The 20,727-nt window shown below is 37.1% G+C and overlaps 1 protein-coding gene across 1 annotated transcript in view; it reads left to right on the forward strand.

The window, feature by feature from the left end:
• LOC307176132 (serine/threonine-protein kinase TNNI3K) overlaps positions 1–20,727 on the forward strand; it is a gene marked incomplete at its 3' end in the record, with an annotated part of 278,258 nt that overhangs the window by 72,793 nt on the left and 184,738 nt on the right. Inside the window, exons 6-11 of the mRNA XM_079901938.1 lie at positions 5,362–5,460; positions 9,225–9,363; positions 15,812–15,956; positions 16,042–16,146; positions 19,030–19,124; positions 19,722–19,871. Of these exons, the coding sequence (XP_079758064.1) occupies positions 5,362–5,460; positions 9,225–9,363; positions 15,812–15,956; positions 16,042–16,146; positions 19,030–19,124; positions 19,722–19,871 (733 nt within the window). The remainder of the gene's footprint in view (positions 1–5,361; positions 5,461–9,224; positions 9,364–15,811; positions 15,957–16,041; positions 16,147–19,029; positions 19,125–19,721; positions 19,872–20,727) is intronic.

Genomic DNA, 20,727 nt, shown 5'->3' on the forward strand with positions numbered 1-20,727 from the left:
CACTTAAGAAACACTTAAGAGATGAACAGAGAGTCACCTCTATAGAGGAACAATAAGAAGTTGGCAGAGAGGTAGGGACCAAACCCAAAGATCGTTATGTCAATCAATCTAAGGGAGGATCGGATCTTAAGGGGAAGACAAATAGTAACAAATGCTGGAGAAGTATTAAAATAAGGAAAAGAGCCAAGAGTGTCCATTGGAATTGACAATTAGTAGGCCTCTGATGTCATGTTCTAGAGAAGTGAGGTCTGAAGTCAGATTGTAGGTGGGCTGAGGATTGAATAGGAGGTGAGGATATGTGAATGAAAGGTGTAGACTACTCTCAAAGGAAATTGAAAATTTTAGGAGAGAAGGCAATGGTTCTATGGGACACAATTGGAACTGGTTATTGAAAGTTAGAACTGGAAATAATTGAAAATTTTCAAATCTAAATCCACTTGCATGTTAATATCTTTGGGATCATTTTGAATTCCTGAGACATAAACTTTAGAAAACATTTTCCTCTAAAGCTTTGATAATACAGATTTTCTACTAAATGGAAATGGATATTAACCCAGAATAGCTTCATGGTTCTGCTCTCTATAAGTCTCAGTAATAAAGGTTAGATAAAGATATACAGAAGAGAAAACTGTAGCTTTAAACAAACTATAAATCCTAAGGAAAACATCAGTGTAAGTTTGAATTTGAGGAAAACTCCAAAGAAGTCATAGGAAATGAGATATCACTTAAAGCCCAGAAAAATTTAATTTCAAAGTGTAGATATTTATTGAAGGTCTACTTGGTAGTATAAGACACTATATTTAATTTTGGCAATTTCAAATCTGATTGATTGCCATTTTATCCCATGTAGAATTTACCGTATTCTACTTTCTCTTCCATGAGACATTTAGTCCCTATTGATACAGTCTTTTTTTTCTTCTTCATCGCTGTCATTGATTTTCATAAGATGAAGTTCAGAGGGAGAGCCAAATGGGACCAACTCAATAAGTTAAAGTCCTACTGTAGGAGAAACATTCAGCAAACAAGAACAATGAGGACCTTTGTTCTTGTAGGCATTACTTTTTAAATCTCTGGAATTTTAAATCATGAGGTCTGGCTATTTTAGTTAGAAGGATTAAACTCCAGTACCTCAGGTAAAAAATCTTTTTAACCTGGAGTCAAACCTTCTTGTACTTCATTGAGACAAGCTTAGAACATGAAAAAATAGTTTTAAAAAATTGATATTGTTATAATAATCGTTTACCCACAGTGATAATTAATGAAAAGATTAAGTTGTGAGGATAAGTAGTATAAGTATTTAGAGAAAGAAATGCTAAATACAGTAAAGGATTTGTGGAAGGTTCTCAGAGAACCTGGGAACTGAGCTTGGCCTTGAGACTGGGTATGTTATAGGCAGAGAAAGAGAACAGAGGTTTTCTAGGAAGAAAGCAGAATGTTTGAATAAGTGTTTAAATTACAACCTGGAAATTGTAGAGACTCTACTTGGATCTTTTGAGGAGTCAACTGGCAAATAAAAATATCTTTAAAGGGTAATGTATACAGTAATTCCCTTCTATCAAAACAAAGGGTTCTGATCCATTTTTTTGTGCTCAAAAAATGACCACTTAATGATAGACATTTTTGGTGCTTATTTCTTCCATCAGTAAAGGATACCAAGTTACTAGCCCAAGTTATTAGCCCCTTGGTTCTTTAATAATAATAATACTGATATATATGTCAGTTATACAAATCTAAGTATGATAAAATTCATTTCTATAAAGAGTTTAAAGATTATTAAGATATCCTTTCTGTGATAAGACTTGTTTCAAGTATACAATTTCACCAGTAGTTTTGTTATTTTTGGGGGGAAACAAATCAAAACTATGTATTTTCTCAAAAATTTTTAATACAACAGAATTTTATGCCCTGCAAAAATCTTAATGAGACGATGTATGTAAAACTCCAGTCACAGTTCCTGGCATGGAGCAGGCACTTGGGATTTGCTAAAGGTTAATTCAAAATAAATGATCAATAAATGTTCGTTGAATTGAATTGTTTAAAATTTCTATCATATAATTGGGTCCTAATTGTTAATGTTTAACTTCCCTTCTGACTGATGGTAGATATATATTCCTTTTTTTGTTTTAACTAGAAATACAGTCCAATTCAACCATTATTTGGATGCCTATTCTCTGCTTAGCATAGTGGTGAATAAAAGAGATTCAGTTTGGGACTTCATGGGACTTCATGTAGTGGAAAACAGGTGAAGTTGACCTACCAGCTCTTTCAGGTTCTGGAGTAGGGGAAGCATGGTTAAAATGATTTGATAGGGCTTCCCTGATGGTGCAGTGGTTGAGAGTACGCCTGCCGATGCAGGGGACACGGGTTCGTGCCCCGGTCCGGGAAGATCCCACATGCCGTGGAGTGGCTGGGCCCGTGAGCCATGGCCGCTGACCCTGTGCGTCTGGAGCCTGTGCTCCGCAACGGGAGAGGCCACAACAGTGAGAGGCCCACGTATCGCAAAAAAAAAAAAAAAAAATGATTTGCTAGATATATGTTCCAGCCTAAACAATATGAGTGCATCTGTCTTAACCACATGACAGGCATATTTGTATATCACGATACATTATATCCCCATAAGATTGCTAGGAGATACACTCCCTATCATGACTTGAAATATAAGAATCAATAAATGCATTCAACTTATATAAATAACCTGTGAAATTATTCAGATAATTCCAGTGTACATTGCTCTCAATAGTTAAATATTTCCTTGAATTTTAAAACAAACTAAATAAAGCCTATAGTTCAATAATGACTCTGTGTGGTTTCATTAAAACTTACATTTTGAAAGTTTCTTAGAAGGCCAACACTTCATAATTAATGACTGTTCAGCAAAAGGTTGACCTTCTGAATGACTGGATAAGTGCAAACTTAGGAGGAAAAAAAAAATTGCTTTGGACTATTTATTCAAGCCTAAAAGCCATTATCTTTTAGAATGAAAGTAAGTTCTAGAACTATGCCTAAGAAATTGGCTCTATATTTTAACATTTGAGAATCCTTTTTACAATAAAAATTCATGCTGTCTACTTTCTTTTATGCTATATATAAAATAAGAGAATTTGTAAAAAGCTTCATTTACCTTGATCGTTTGTGACCTCCTTTAAAGGTTCCCAAGATTGAACTCACAGGCATGTGAAGTCTAAGATACCAGACATTTGATATAAATGGCTCCAGCATTCTTTCCAAGCTGAATCTACAAAGCTTCTACTTTCTACTCAGAAAGCTTCCTCTTATCTGAGATTGAGTCAGTTCATTTACTTAAAGGTTAGTGTTAATGAGGTCAAGGTCACAGGAAGGGCCTGATGGAAAGAAACTTCGAAGTCAAACAGGCCTAAATTTGAATTCCAGTTCTGCTTCTTACTAGTTGTATGACCTCAAATAGGTTACAAAGCCTCCCTGAGGCTCAGTTTCTTCACCTTTAAAATGGGAGAGTAGAACATATCTTTCTATGTTTTGGAGTGAAACAGAGGCACTCCAGTTACCATTTATGCACTTAGTTCAGGGTCTGATACATAATGTGCCCTCAATAAGTGTTAATTGTAATTTTAATTTTTTTATTAGAAAAACAACTCACTGTACACATTGTATATTCTGTTGATCATTAGTCAGCAATATCCAAATTTAGCAAAAAGCATTGTTCTTGGAATGTATAGAAGCCTATACACCTGCTTATTATATTTTTGGACCCACCAGAAATTTCAGCTGTTCCAACAAGAATTCCTTTTCTCTTCGTATGACAATTACAATCAGTTCTAATGCTACCCCACTGATTGAATAAACTGTAAGAATAATCATGTAAAATAACATCATTTCAGTTCATATATGCTCAATAAATGGTGTATTGACACATGAACAAATGGATGATTGAATGAATGAACTATTTAATACTCTGGAGCACTTGGAAACAAAGCTTGAGGTGAGAGACTAGAGATTCACTTCCCTGCTAACACTGACTTGCTCCATGACTTTGAGAAATTTCCTAATTCCTTTGATTCTTGATTTCTTCCTCTTTAAAACATACTGGTTTGTTATGTAATGTCCATGACCCCTCACCACTTCTGAAGGGCTCTGATTCAAACAGGCAAGGAAACTTGACTTAGGAGGCAGTTTGTTTCTAGGAACAGAAGAGGTGTGGGAGCATATGTTCCTTGAGCTCTTGGATCTCATCTTCATGTTCTCTCTTCTAAGTCTAACAGACTTTTGAAAATTTCCCCAAATGTGTATTGTTTTACCAACTGAAGAATAGAGAGTGCATTAAGAAAATTCACAGTGAAAATGAACACATCTGGAGGAAATGATTTCCATCAGTTTTCTAGAGAAAAGAGTCTTAGAGATGAGCCTTTAGTAGAAGAAATCTAAAGGGTGAGCAGATTTGTTGGCAATCTGTGCCTTTCATTGGCCAATAGCTCCTTCTAGTTTTTTTCACTCATTCATTCGTTTATTCATTCATTCATTCAACAAATTCGTGTTGAATGATTACTATTTGCATGGCAACATGCTAGTGTAGGATTATAAAGATGAATTTGATATATACTTTGTCCTTAAAGAATTTGCTCTTTAATAAGGATAAGGCATGTATATAGATTTTTAAATGTTCTAAATGACATGAAGAAAATTTAAATGAGATTTAAAAGCAAGGAAGACTTAATTTTAGCAAATCAGTTGGCAACGAAGGGAGGGAAAGTAAAGAAATCTTGGAAGAGATGGCATTTGGCTTGTGTTTAAACATCTGTAGATTGGACAGAAGAGAACCTTTTTTTTTTTTTTTTTTTTTTTTGCGGTACGCGGGCTTCTCACTGCTGTGGCCTCTTCCGCCGCGGAGCACAGACAGGCTCCGGACGCGCAGGCCCAGCAGCCATGGCCCACGGGCCCAGCCGCTCCGCAGCACGTGGGATCCTCCCAGACCGGGGCACAAACCCGTGTCCCCTGCGTCGGCAGGCGGACTCACAACCATTACGCCACCCGGGAAGCCCCAGAAGAGAACTTTTGACTGAGGAAGTAATGTGAACAAAGACTCTGAGAAGTAGGAAATTGAGTGCAGTTTGTTTGTACAGTTGGGTTTATGAAAGGGAGTAATGGGAAATACATTTAAAAGGATACCATCAGATTGACAGGACCTTGAATGTGATAGTGAGGGGCTTGGTTTTCATTTTCTAGGCCAAAGCTAGCCATTGGAGATTGCAGAGAAGGGAGGTGGAAGAAAATTGTGTTTTAAGATGGTGACCCCCGAAGGAGAGTTGTACATTGTAATTGTAAAATGAATTTTGATGGGCAGATGCCACCAATGAATCTCCTAACCCAGCTCTCCTTCTTGTCCAGGCTGCTGATGTACTACTGCAACATGGAGCTAACATCAACGTTCAAGATGCAGTTTTTTTCACTCCATTGCACATTGCAGCATACTATGGGCATGAACAGGTAAGTCAGTGGCATTTCCGAAGCCTGGGGCATCACTTAGGTGTTCCAGGGTTTTCTTGAACTGTACTAGGTTCAAAGAAAGGATATTTAAGATATCCTTTGAATTAGTTTTGCCATCTGCTCATCAGTTCCCCCCTTGAAGAGCTTTTGTAGATCCATAGAAACATAGCAGCTACCAAGTTATACATTTTTACTGACTACTTTAGTACACGAGGGAGGCAGTAGAGTATATGGGTAAGTGGGTGGCTATAGAAATCGGCCTGAATTTGAAAAATTACTAGCTTTATGACCATGTGTAGGTTGTATAATATCCCTGATCCTCACTTTCTTGTCTACAAAATGAAAAAAAAAATATTAATAGCACCTACCTCATAGGGTTGCTCTTATGATATTAATTTAAAGTGTTTGGCAAATGCTCAACAAATGTCTCTGGGATGATACTAACACTAACAATAAAACAAATCATAAAGCCCATTCCAAAAGTTCTCTGAAAATAGATAACTTTTAGAAATGGAATTTCCTCTTTTCTAGTAACCTGGCATGTGGTAGGCTAAAAAATGTCTACCAAAATATGTTTACATGTTCACGTTCTAATTTGTGGAACCTGTGAATGTTACCTTAAAAGGGACTTTGCAGATGTGATCAAGTTAAGGATCTTGAAATGGGGAGATTATCCTGGATTATCTGGGTGGACCTGATGTAATCACAAGGGTCCATATAATAGAGAGCAGAAAATCAGAGTCAGTAGTAGGAGATGTGACAATGGAAGCAGTACATTAAAGTGATACAAGAAGGGGCCACAAGCTAAGGAATGCAGGCAGGCTGTAGAAGCTGAAAAGTAAGGAAATGAAAGCCTCCAGAAGGAATGCAGCCTGCCAACACCTTGATTTTGGACTTCTGACCTCCAGAACTCTAAGAGAATAAAAATGTGTTTTTTTCATCCAATAATTTTGTGGTAATTTGCTACAGTGGCAATGGGAAACTAATATATGGGATAACCTAGATAAACTAAAAAACAATCACTAAATGTGCTTTAAATATATAATTTTCTTTATATAGTTATGTATCAGAAACATATTTATAAATTTTGATAATCTGTAATTAAGTAATGATACGTATAGAATGCTTTAAAGTTTACAATGTAGCGTCATTCAACAAATAATTTCATTTGACCTTTGTGACAACCTTATGAACTTAATAAGAGTTACCATGTGAGCAAACTCATACTATGGGACAGGCACTATGTTAAGGCCTTTATGTGGATTTTTTTCTAATTTTGCCCCAACCCTAAAATCAGCTGTTATTTATCCCTTCTAATCAATGATACACATGGAGCTTACTCAGGTCAGGTAGCATGCCAGAGTCATGCAGCTAATAAGTAGAAGGGCTGGAGTATGTATTCAGGTCTGTCTGATCCCAAAACCCATCTTCATTCTGTTGTACCGAAGAGCCTCTTCTTACCCCTCTTCTATCAGTGAGCGAAATCATAAAGTCCAGGCCATTTACTGAAGTAGTGGAGCTAGAATTCAAGGCCTGGTGCTGTAATTCCACAGTCCGTTGATTTTCAACCTTAACATATTGAAAGAAAAATTTTATATGCTCTTTTCAAACACCATCTTTTAGCTATACTCAAGAAACTCAATAGAACCAAATAAAACAGAAATACAAATGTAATTAGATAATCAAAACTTAACTGTTCTTTTGACATTCTGTTTTTACTCTTCCTCATTTTATCTCTCTAGATCTGGTCTCAGTTATGCAGCAGAATTATACCTTTTTACCTTTGTACAGGTCATGCCATTGCACTGCCTGAGGATCCCAAGTTGAAAATCAAACTTCCTTGTGTCTCTGTGCTGTTCTAGTCTTTGTGCCTTTATTTCTTTGCTGGCTGGCATGTGCCTGGACAGTCTCAGACCTGCGAAGTGTGACCTCTAACTAGGGGAGACTGCTCATTTCACTGATAGGCTGCTCAGACTGCACTGGGGTGCCCTGGAGAGCTGAGCACTGAAAACGCTTCTGAAAGTACTGGGTCCAAAACTCAGGTGGCGAAAAAACTTTATACTTTTCTGACTTCAGGCACAGACAAGATATACACAGTGCCTGTTATTTGTAGAGTCATCCTCTTTGGCGATTAACCTCATGACCCAGCAGAAACATAAAGAGCTTCTATGCATGTTGTGTGGAGACCTAAATTTGTTTACTTTCCCTGAATATATAGTCACAGTATTATAAAATTATGCTAAAATGTGGATGGCCCTTTTATGATAAGGGACTCACTTCCTATGTGCAAAGACAGCACATAAGTAATTTATGGAAGCTATTGTCATTTACTAAAATATGCTGACAGGAGAATGGCACATTCGATATACTAATGTGCCATGTTCCTTGCCATTTGCTTATTTACTTATTTTAAGTGGAAGAGTATTTTACCAACAGCAGTAGTTCCTAGGTATATAATAATAGTGCTTAATAGACAATCGATTTCAAAGATAGTTTAACTCTATCCATTATAAAGTCACATAATCAGAATTTATGGAGCCTGTGTAAGTGGAAATATCTGCTTAGGAGTGCAAGGTTCTTGAAACTAAATGTCTACTGTTCAGGTTTCTCTTGAATTAAGTATTGGTCTGCCCGTTAGCCAAGAAATAGATAAAATACATGTGTTCCACATTGGTGCTACCACTTCTGCTATCATTTATTGAATACCAGGCACTTTTCTAAGTGCTTTATGTGTAATAACTTATTTAATTCTCACAACAACTCTATGAGGCATTCCCATTTTAGCAACAAAGAAACTGAATTTTCAAAAGGCCAAATAATTTATTCAAGGTGACATACCTAATAAGCAGAAGCCCAATTTCAGAACCTTTGTTCTTTACCTACTGCATGCAATAGGAAGTTTTCCCACATCCCACCCAGCTAATTTTTCGCCTAGAATTTCTATCGAATATATACCATATTCTTGAGAGGCTTCCGCTCAAGATATATTTATTTGCTGCCACAAAATAGTTTTAGAGCTTGAATTCACTTTTATGCTGATGCCACAATGGTCAAGACTTTTGAGGAGTCCTCCCATAACTGTTATTTTAGTGGCACGGGTGTATCCTAACTTATCTCTTGGGATCACTATGATGAGTCCTAAAATTCACAGGGGAGGTAATGTCAATTTTAGAGAAATTATTTGGAAGGTTCCTAAGTGAATATATACATAATTTGAAGGAATCCCGTAAATTACCCGAAACAACCCCTGGAAACTCTTGAGTTGTTTCTTACTTCATCTCTCTCTGTCCTCTTGGATGTGAATCTCAGCTAATTTGGGAAGATGCTGGGGGCTAGTGTGGCTATCTCCTGTTTACTCACAAATCAAAAAAGGACCCAGAACCCCAGTAGCAAGATTACCATTGGTGACCTATGTATGGAACCACTATGAAAATCAAGAATCAAGTAAGCACTGCTGGCTCTGGCCAGAAGGAAACTTTAGAAAAGATTGTTCAGAGAAGATTATGGGTGACTTGAGAGAAGGTTATTTATGTATTGATACAATGAAGACCCAACCCTGAAATTGCTCCAGTTTTAGATTTCTTGCTAGGTGATATAATAATAAATTCCTTATTGTTTAGGCCAGTTGAGTTAGGATTTTCTGTTATTTTCAGGCAAAAATTATCCAAGAGAAAACCTAAATGGTATGTCTCCTTCCCTATTGCTGAAGGCATTGCATTACTGTTTGGCATTTGATACTAATTTCAAATGCATGGATCCTTTAGGTAACCCGCCTCCTTTTGAAATTTGGTGCTGATGTAAATGTAAGCGGTGAAGTCGGAGATAGGCCCCTCCACCTAGCATCTGCAAAAGGATTCTTTAATATTGCGAAACTCTTGGTGGAAGAAGGCAACAAAGCAGATGGTAAGATTATGTTTAGAAGAAGAAATTTGCTATCTTTTACTTTATGTATGCTTTTTACTTCTACTTTACTTATTTATTAGAGAATAATCTAAGTTGATTAATCTTGTACGCATGTACTAATTTGTTCCACAAGTCATAATTTATTATTTTTAATATATTAATTAAACCTATATGTTAATCCTTCTTTACATATTTTAGCTCAACTCTTAATGTATTAGGTGCTGCAGTAAAAGTAAGGGGTTTTCCTAAATTTTTCCTACTTTTTGTTATTCACTAATCTTTTTTTAATTGAGGTAAATTTTACATATAGCAAAATTCTCAAATCTTAACTGAATATTGACTTAAGTGAATATTTGCTTGTGGATACACCCATGTAAAAGCCACCCAGATCAATATATAGACATATTTTCATCTGGAAAGTTGAAAATTTTTCACCTGGAAAGTTCCTTGTTGCCCACTTCTTAGTAACTAGCTTTCGCCACCAAAGATAATCAATATTCTGGCTTCTATTGCTATAGGTTAGCTTTTTTTCTGTTCTTGAAGTTGATATAATTTTGTGACTGCTTTCTTTTGATCGACAAGATGATTTTGACTTTTATCCATGTTGTTGCATGAATCATAATTTGCTCTTTTTTATTACCGAAAATTCTATGAATTTCCCACAATTTAACTGTTTATCCGTTCTCCTTGTAATGGAAGGTTAAATGTTTCTAGTGTTTGACTTTTGTGAATATAGCTGCCAGAAACATTCAATTCTTCTTGTGAATATATGTGTTAATCCCTCTTCGTTGTGTGTGTGTGTGTGTGTGTGTGTGTGTGTATTTAGAGAGAGAAAGAGAGAGAGAGAGAGAGAGAGAGAGAGAGAGAATTACTGCATCAAAGGGCATGCACATCGTTAACTTTTTAGGAAATTTCAGACAACTTTCCAAAGTGTTCGCAATATTTTTCACTCCCACAGCTATATATGAGAGTTCCAGTTGCTCCCCACATCCTCCCCAGTATTTGATACTACTGTTATTTTTAATGGAAATAGAGTTAGAATGTGATCAGGTTGGGGGAAAAAACCTTTAGAATACACAGAAAGATTTTAGATGCATTTAGTAGAATAGAATTTCCTGCAACTTTTTAGTTTTTTAATTACAAAATGAATTTTGGAAAATTGAAAGTATTGAAAAAAAGCTTTCTCTTTTTTTCCTCTTCCTCACAAACTTAATTTTTTGACACAAATTCACTCAGAGTTACATCTTGTCATTAAATTCTCTCAGGCATATCCAGCATTCTGATCCCCAAGAGACCTAATTAAAAGCCCAGCTGTAAGAACTGCTGGCCTTTGCAGCAGAAATGATGCACATTTCCAAAAGCACAAGGTTGTCAGATCTATAGAACTGCCATTTCCTTGGTCCAAAATTGAGATTGATATTCAGTTAATAAAACTAATCAATGTTTTCATTACTCTAAGGAAAACACAAAGGCTCCCAGAGACAACTGTAGCAAGAGGCTAGGGCAATTTCATTTCCATGTTGGAAACAGGGCCATTTTATTTGGTAACGTTTGAGAAACGTAGTTTGTATCATTTTCTGAGCCAGTGTATAATAACTCAGGAATTTTTTCTATAGCATTATCATAAACAACTTGTGTTGTCAGGATGCAAGGAATGCTGTTGTCTGGACCTTGTTTAAGCAGTCTCTTTGATTCTGTTGGTTTAGGATAGGCAGAGGTACACCAATGTGAATCACCGAACACATAATTGTTTTTGAAACTGCCTCACTCTTCCAAGGGGTCAGGAACCACTCACATTTTTCCTTTATTATCAAGGCCAACCTCAGCCTTTTATTCCTCTGCACAACTCCAAAGCTCAGTGGTGTCAAAATGAGTGTCATTTATGATCAGCATGTCTCCAGGATCAAAGGGCTCTTCTACAAAAGGCATTGAAATGTGTACTGCACCCAGATTCCCAGTACATACCAGCGTCATATGATATAATTTTTAACATTTTCTTTCTGACTCACACAAGCACTACATGCCTCCTACTCAATCATTTAAAAAAAAATCAAGTGACATGACTCAGATTTTTAAGTATTTTTACTTCCTTCTAATATACACTTGATATTTAAGTCCCTTTTGTACTTCAACCAATTGCAAAGAATAAATCAGAAAATCTTTTGTGCTGGTGGACACTGCACAAGATTTATTATCAGCTGGTTTACTTATTCCAAAATGTATCTAAGCCTCCAGATGATTTATTTTAGATCTGGACTTTGCCTGTGGTTAATGGACATAAGGGGAAGAATAAATGAATGACCCCAAAAGGAGTGCAATTTGAAATCTGGTATTTACAGCATGTTTCCGTGGTAACAGAATGTCACAAATGAAAATAAATTCAAGTTGCAAATTAGCCAAAATGTATTTCCGAAAGCACGTTCTGCACGTTTGTGAGGTTGACCTATTCAGTCACATATGTTTTAAGTCTCTAGTCTTCTTCCTTATACCTCGTAGGGCAATTAAAAAGGAGAACTGCAATGCTTATCGAATGAGATTGAAAAGGTCAAAATATTGCTGGACTCCATAGGAGGAAAATAGAGACACAATTCTCACAATTTATCATTTTAATAAGTTAAAAATGGAAAATGTTAAATTCAGAAACTATTAATTTTTTGTCATCTGAATGTTGAATGCTATAGTTCTCTTAACTGGAGAACTGGATACTAGAGAAAGTCACAAAAATTTCTAGGGCATGGTCAGTAATTTATTTTTTAAAATGTGTCTTGTCAGAACTATCACACAGATTTGTTACTGAAAATTTATTTAAGACACACTTGGGAGTTGCTTTAGAGAGCTGGTGAGAGGTCCTAACTTTGCTGGGTTAATATGGAAATGTTTATTTTATCTTTAAGATCAATGAGCAGAAATAAGCAAGAAGTAGCATCCAGCTACCTACCCATTCATCCAATCTTTCTTTCAAAAGACATTACTGAACATTTACTCTCTTCAAAGTAGAGGACTAGTGACCAAATATTTTCTTAATAATGATTTACATGTATTCCTTTGCTTGAAATTTTCCTTTACTTAAATCTCTAAATAAGATGTTAGAGCAAACAGAATATCATTCATACATTCAGTTTTCCTCAGGTAAGAATAATAATATATGCACTTTTTGTTTTTGCAAATTGGTCCAAGACAGAATTAAGGAATCAGAAGGACTGAAGCAGAAATACGGGTATATATATATATATAAACTCTGCATCTGATGCAGATTTCTCCTGGCCTGTCCCTTTGGTTGGTATTTTATATCTTCTTTGATGAGAATAATGTCTAGGCCATTGCAGGTAATTCACCAAGTAAAGAGTCTGCTTTGAAGTTTATTGATTCAACTAGAGAAGAATAATGTTGGGTGGGACCAGGTATGGCTAAAGGAAAATTATGAATTAATGGAATATTGTGCTTCATTCTGCTTTACAATGTCCCCTCTGGCCCTCAAGAACTCACATGTGACCTCCTGATGCCCTGGACTCCCTGCTGTCCTCAAGCTTTGACTCATGGTATTGACTTTCCCTGGCTTCCAACAGAATGTGAACAAAGGAAAAGTATCTTAAAAAGGAAGATAATCAAAACAACCGGGAAAATTCTTCTGAAGGAAGTGTGTCCTTCTGAGCCACTCACTAATAGAAAAGATTCAAAGATTTATTTTTCAATAACAGTCTTGGGAGGAGGAGTTCAGGAACTTTGTTAAAGATTTCCCTTTGGCTTAAGGGCTTGCAGGTTGATAAAATAAGAATTATTGTCTACAAATATAGCAGCTATAAGGCCTAAACCAGTGTTCATTAAATGTTAAATGATGATTATATTTGAACTTTTTAAAATTAACTCTTATCTTGCCTTTCTTTTCCTTCCAACCCTTCATCATTAAAAAAGTAATTCGATCAATTCTTTTGGCTCTATGGATAATTTCTTTTATAGATATATAAGAATGAGAATGAATGGGATTTGTTAAGGGCTATTATTTTCTATTTTGAATAAAGCACCCTGTACAGATGGACAAAGTAGTAAAATAATAAAACAAGTGATTGTAGAGCAGTCGATCTGGTTATTTTTGGTTTTAAAAATTGTGCTAAAGCAGATCTAGAATTTAGCAGCTTGGTGTTGATTTGTTATTACTTCAGGCCTGTAATTATTGACTATTCAACTAGATTGTAACTTATTTGAGGGTATAGACTCTATGCATTTATAGCTTATTTGCCTTAGCACCACTTAGCAAAATTCTAAGAGGGAAATTAGTAAAAAGGGAGAGTGAAGATTTTTATTAAGTATCTAATTTGTGATAAGCATCATGCTAGACACTTTCTAGAAATGATCTCCTTTAATCCTTTCAGCATCCCTGCTGCACCAATAGTGTTATTATATCCACTGTTACTTATAAGAAATCAATATCTCCAACACCTAGCACAGTGCTTGGTGCATATTGATTATTTAATACTTGTTGAGGAATGACTATGTGTCAGTCAGGTGTTCTTATTTGCAAGTGTTGGAAACTAATACTTGCTAATTTAAGCATGAGGGGAAATATTAAAGGATATCAATTAGCACACAGAATCTTCCCCAGGACAGAGTAGAAAGCCAGGTTTGGAATTTTCACAGTGAGAAATGGTGTCCAGAATCACACCCCAAAACTAATCCTTTGAAGGCACACTGCCACCCCAGCTAGGCACACACACCAACACTTGTGTTTCTGGCACCAATAATGCGGGGCACCCAGTCTGTGGCTGGACAACAGTACCACTGGAAATTAGATGGAGCTATTCTACCACTGCTACTTTGCCAAGATAGAATAGACTCTCCTTTTGTGTGTCATCAGCTCTGATGTCAGAGTCTGAAATAACATGTTGATTGGAAGAGCCTGTAGATAAGAGTCCAACCAGGACGTGGTTGAGAGTGAAAGGGTCACTATTAAAAATTATTCTAGGATAAGAAGCCTAAACCAGGACATATGGTCACCCTCTACTAATTCTGTGCCCCTAACTGCAAAGGAGGCTTGGAAAGCATATTTTCAGCTTCTATGATAAAAGGTGATCTTGGCCTCTAGTCAGTACTTTCAGTATAGGGAATTTCCCAAATGTCAGAAGAGGTTATAAGTCTGGATTGGACAAAGAGAAGGTCAAATGCCCACTACTGAGTAATCAATTTAACAGTTAATGTTAAAAAACTATCTTAGATAATACAATTCATGAGGTCTTCCTCACTCTAAAACTTGCTGCCTTTTCATTATACCATGATTTGTATACCGCAACATGACATTTCTCAGTTAGGGGGACATCAGAACCTCCTACACAGTATTGCGAACATACAGAGTACTAGGCCCCACGCTAACATATTGAGCCAAAATTTTGGGAAATGGTGCTCTGTCCAGAGTATTAAAATTTTAACATCTTCTATGGGGGTGAAAGGGGAATCAATTTGAAAGGAGATACTTGTGGAAATAAGGCTATGAGTACCTTTTAGATACTTACTAGTTTCCTGAACTCTTCCACTGTGCAAGGTAAATTTTTTTAACATCTGTATCGGAGTATAATTGCTTTACACTGGTGTGTTAGTTTCTGCTTTATAATAAAGTGAATCAGCTATACATATACATATATCCCCATATCTCCTCCCTCTTGTGTCTCCCTCGCACCCTCCCTATCCCACCCCTCTAGGTGGTCACAAAGCACCGAGCTGATCTCCCTGTGCTATGCGGCTGCTTCTCACTAGCTAGCTATTTTACATTTGGTAGTGTATATATGTCCATGACACTCTCTCCCTTCGTCCCAGCTTACGCTTCCCCTCTCTGTGTCCTCAAGTCCATTCTGTACATCTGCATCTTTATTCCTGTCCTGCCCCTAGTTTCTTCAGATATATGTGTTAGCATACAGTATTTGTTTTTCTCTTTCTGACTTACTTCATTCTGTATGACAGACTCTAGGTCCATCCACCTCACTACAAATAACTCAATTTTGTTTTTTTATGGCTGAGTAATATTCCATTGTATATATGTGTCACATCTTCTTTATCCATTCATCGGTCGATGGACACTTAGGTTGCTTCCATGTCCTGGCTATTGTAAATAGAGCTGCAGTGAACATTGTGGTACATGATTCTTCTTGAATTATGGTTTTCTCAGGGTATATGCCCAGTAGTGGGATTGCTGGGTCATATGGTATGCAAGGTAGATTTGATTAGATGCATTCCATAGATTTATGGGAGCTAGAAGAAAGCCTGCTTAATGTGGAAATAGGCTATAGGATAGAATTCTAACTTTTTAAATTGGTGGCACTTAATTTCCTTTATTATTGTCATTAATTGGCAATTTCCAGGAGTCTCTCAGGCACTTAGAAAAGTCCCTGATACTACACATGAGCAGGTTGAGAAATAGAGGATTCCAGATAACATATGTTTCCCTTTCTTTTGATGACAGTGAATGCTCAGGACAATGAGGATCACGTTCCACTCCACTTCTGTTCTCGCTTTGGACACCACGATATAGTGAAGTACCTGCTCCAGAGCAATTTAGAAGTTCAGCCACATGTTGTTAATATCTATGGAGACACCCCTTTGCACCTGTGAGTATTATGTATACTTCCATAGGTACTGCAGGTATACTATGTGTACCTTCTTACTATTCTCAAAATATTTTCTTAACTCTAGGGCATGCTACAATGGCAAATTTGAAGTTGCCAAGGAGATCATCCAAATATCAGGAATAGAAAGTCTGACTAAAGAAAACATCTTCAGTGAAACGGCTTTTCACAGGTAAAAGAATATTTAAGTGCAATAGCCTCTAAACTTAGCTAACACCCTACAACACTGGAAGTCATGTACATGAAGCAAGAATGAATAGTGGCAGATGTTGCAATCAGAGAGCAAGACCAGAGGGTGGCCAGAGGACAAGGAGCCCAAGCTAGATGCACAGAAAAAAGGTAGACGCAGATGCTGCAGTCAGTACAACAGATGGGGCCAGAGCCAGATGCTGCCTTCCTGGCAGCAGCCACAAAGACAGGGACTGATGTTGCCAAGGCAACAGGCATATCAACATCTGTAAGCATATTGCTCCTATTCCACTACACTCTGCAGAAAGCTGCCAAAAGGAGCAGTGCCCATAATCCTCTTCCGACAAGAATATCATTACCAGAATTCATCAGCATCAAATGTGACATTTTTTCCTTACCACTTAAACCTTATGTGCAAATGTATCTACCTATCTAAGACATCCATCTGTCAGCCTGTAAGAGCTTAGTCAGGGTGGCCACTGAGGTACCTAAGAAGGCATTAGCTCCTTGCTAGGAATCGATTACAGTCCTTTGCAACGTGCTCTGGAAAAGCACCCTGAAGGAGCAGCTGGGTTTGGAAAAGTTGTGACAAAGAAAAAAAGAAAGAGAGAGAGAGAGGGAGGGAAAAGTTTGCTAAGAACTCAAGCGCATAACTCCCTAAAATGTCCTAAAGGAAAGCAGATGTTTTATAAAATTTAAAACCTCATTTTTTAACAGGTTACTGTTTTGCTTATAAAAATAAAAACGTAGTCATTTGAATTGAGTAAACCTTGAATATCAGATTATTTACCTACATATTACAGATCTCTTGGCTGTTAGCAACCTCTAAAACATGTATTTGAGACTAGTATGTTATTTACGTAGTGTTTGTCCTGTACTAGTGAATAAGAGAAATGAGACACTTTTTTTAAATACTGAACTAAAATTAAGCTTACACTTCTGCATCAGGCATCAACTTGTCAAATTTCACTTGGATTTCCAGATTTTTCTTATCACCCAAAGAGGTCAGACAAAAGGGAGGTGAAGAAAACTACCATTTATGGAACAGTGAATATGTGCTGGATGATTTGCATCCATTATCTCATTTAATCCTCCTAACCATTTTATGCAGTTGGATTTACTATCCCTTTTTTACCAATGAGAAAATTGAGGCTCAGGAAAACTAAGTAACTTGCCAAAGATTCTTATGGCTAGAAAAACATGTATTACATGCCTGACTAATTCCAAATCCTGTGTTTTTATATATCTTCATGTTCTAGTACCAAAATATTTTGTCTGTTTTCTACACACTCTGTAACAGAACAGATGCAAGAACTCTTCAGATCATGCCTTCAAAGTGTACCAGTGGAATTTGTCCCTGAAGGGGACAGTTGGCAGAACTGATATGTACGGGTTACTAGTGTTCTCTACCCATTACGTCATTCTTGTGGAGGCTGACACCACAGGCTAGTTTTCAAATCATTTTGCTACTTTGTGCACATAAATTGAAACTGACTATAATCAGAGGGTTATTGTCACCTTCAGAAGATTGTCTATATGACAAGATTAGTGAAGTGAGTTAAAAGTAGGTATCCAATTGTTTTATTTTGTGCAAACCTGTGGCTGCTAGGAATAACGTATTAATATTTTCATTCTATTCATTTTAAGTACATATTTATAAAAGAAATTCTCCTTTTACATAAGGAACTGACTACAGTTATGAATTTTTCTATGTACAAATCACAGTGCTTTACACATAGTCAGCACTTAGTACATTCCTGTTATTGTTTTCATATGTCTGTATGTATACACATTTGTATACACACGTACACACACACACACACACACACACACACACACATATATATATATATATGTTCTGAATTCGTCATTTCCTCTAAATAGTTGCTTTGAACAGAAATAATGAGGTAATTCAGACAACGGAACATTAAAAGTATAGTGTTGGGCTTCCCTGGTGGCGCAGTGGTTGAGAGTCCGCCTGCCGATGCAGGGGACACGGGTTCGTGCCCCGGTCCGGGAAGATCCCACATGCCGCGGAGCAACTGGGCCCATGAGCCATGACCGCTGAGCCTGCACGTCCGGCTTTTTTTTTTTTTTGAGGTACGCGGGCCTGTCACTGTTGTGGCCTCTCCCGTTGCCAGAGCACAGGCTCCGGACGCGCAGGCTCAGCGGCCATGGCTCATGGGCCTAGCCACTCCGTGGCATGCAAGATCTTCCAGGACCGGGGAATGAACCCATGTCCCCTGCATTGGCAGGCGGACTCTCAACCACTGTGCCACCAGGGAAACCCACAGCTCCTTTCTTGAAGGCCCATATTTGAGAATCTTAGGATTTTATTGCTTTATGTGCTTTTTTTCTCTTATCACCTCCTTCTCCTCTCTTTCCCTCCTTCTCTCATCTTTTTGGCACTTATATAAACATCTGCATCTAGAATAGCCTGGGTGAATCAGGGCTGTTTTAATTTTTTAGGGCTACCATAACTAAATACCACAGACTGGGTGGCTTGAACACCAGAAATTTATTTTCTCACAATTCTAGAGGCTGGAAGTCCAAGATCAGGGTGTCAGGTTTGTTTTCTTCTGAGGCCTTTCTCTTTGTATTGCAGATGGCCACCTTCTTTTTGTGTCTTTACATGGTTGTCCCTCTGTTCATGTCATCTGTATACTAATATTCCCTTCTTATAAGGACACCAGTCATATTTGGAGAGGGCCAATCCTAATTATTCCATTTCCACTTAATTACCTCTGTAAATTATACCTCTTTAAATTATAGTCACATTATAAGGTTATGGGAGTTAGGGCTTCAACATATTAATTTGGAGTACATACGTTCAGCCTTCTATTTTCCCTGTGTTATATTTTTGCAGTGCTTGTACCTATGGCAAGAGCATTGACCTGGTTAAATTTCTTCTTGATCAGAATGTCATAAGCATCAACCACCAAGGAAGGGATGGGCACACAGGTAAGACTGTGGTGAGAACATCACCAGTTTCTGATGCATGTGAATGCTTAAGAAAAGTGGTGGGCTTGGGGGGTGGGGTGGGGGTGGGAGTGGTCAACCCCAATGAGGGGGAATATTTTATCAATGACATCATTTAAATTGATGGTGCATGGTGATAGTAAAAGGCAGACTGACTTTGCTCAGTTTCATTATTGTGCTAAAGTATCTACAGTCAATGCACCCATTATGATCTGCACCAGGAACAGACTGATCCCACTGCCTTGCCCTTGGCTTGCTGCTGAAAAAAAACCCTTGTTTGGGGTCTTTGTTCTTTGATTTGTACAAAGTTGCTAACATTTATTCTGGTAATTACAGTGGATAGAGAAATACTAGAAATTGTGCTAAGCAAAAGGTAGTCTATATAGATCAACTAGGTACTTCTTTTCCTAAACTATGTCTTGTTTGCGCAAAGACAGAATTAATTCTTTGTCAAAGAAATCAACCCTTGCTGTATATCTCTGGCAACAATTCTATTATGTGGTAGTGACTGTCTTTTGAAAATTGGGTTTCAGTTTTCCCTTTTTCTCCTTTCACACTTTCATTCTTATTCTATCATAGGATTGCACTCTGCTTGCTACCATGGTCACATTCACCTGGTTCAGTTCTTACTGGATAACGGAGCTGATATGAATCTGGTAGCTTGTGATCCAAGCAGGTCTAGTGGCGAAAAAGATGAGCAGACATGTTTAATGTGGGCTTATGAAAAAGGTATACTTTTCACCATTGCATCTCTATAGTGATAACATTGAACTCTGTGCACAGATTATGCCAATGCATCAATAATTCTTTTGCTTGCATGACTTGTATACTCCCATTTCCTCTGGAGATTGTATTTGAATCGTTGGAGACTTGGATCAAAGAGTACAATAGGGAAAGCAACTCCTGGGCTGCAGATGAGCTGAAGGCATTCTTGGTATTGGCATTTTGAAGGGAGAAGGAGATATCACATTTCTAGATACTGGAGAAACAAAATTGTGATAGGTAATGATAGCTACTTTCTTAGAGTAGATGCAGAACTAGTCTTTACCTCTTATATAGGAGAATTTTGATGTGGATTCAAATTATTAAAAATGAAATTAATGCAAAGAAAGAAAGGGAGTATTTGTCACATCTAACCCTGCTAACAATGCCTGCACTAGAAAAAGTAAGGCAACCAATGTTTAGTGCTTAAGTATAAACTTATTTGAGCTCAAAGAGGTGAAAGCTTGGGCAGAACACCTGGTTTTAAATCAAACCATGTTGCTTGATCTTGAGCAAGTTATTTATTCTTGCTAAGCTTTAGTTTTTCATCTGAAAAATGAGGACAATAACAACTTCATAAGATTGTAAAGATTAAGTTAGATAATATGTGCAAATTGCTTATAAATGTGGCTGGCACAAAATAAATACCTAATAATTGGCATTTCAGTAATAATAAGAGTGGTAATAGTAGTAGTCCAGAAATAAAGATTATTAATAGTGAATTTTTCATTTTAAAGGAGAGGAAACTAGACACAATTAGAAGGTCAAATAGCATCTTTGTCATTGTTATTACAATATACTATACCTCTTAAGAGAGCTCTAC

The sequence above is a fragment of the Stenella coeruleoalba genome, assembly GCF_951394435.1.
Source record: "Stenella coeruleoalba genome assembly, chromosome: 1".
In the NCBI taxonomy this organism is placed as follows: domain Eukaryota; kingdom Metazoa; phylum Chordata; class Mammalia; order Artiodactyla; family Delphinidae; genus Stenella; species Stenella coeruleoalba.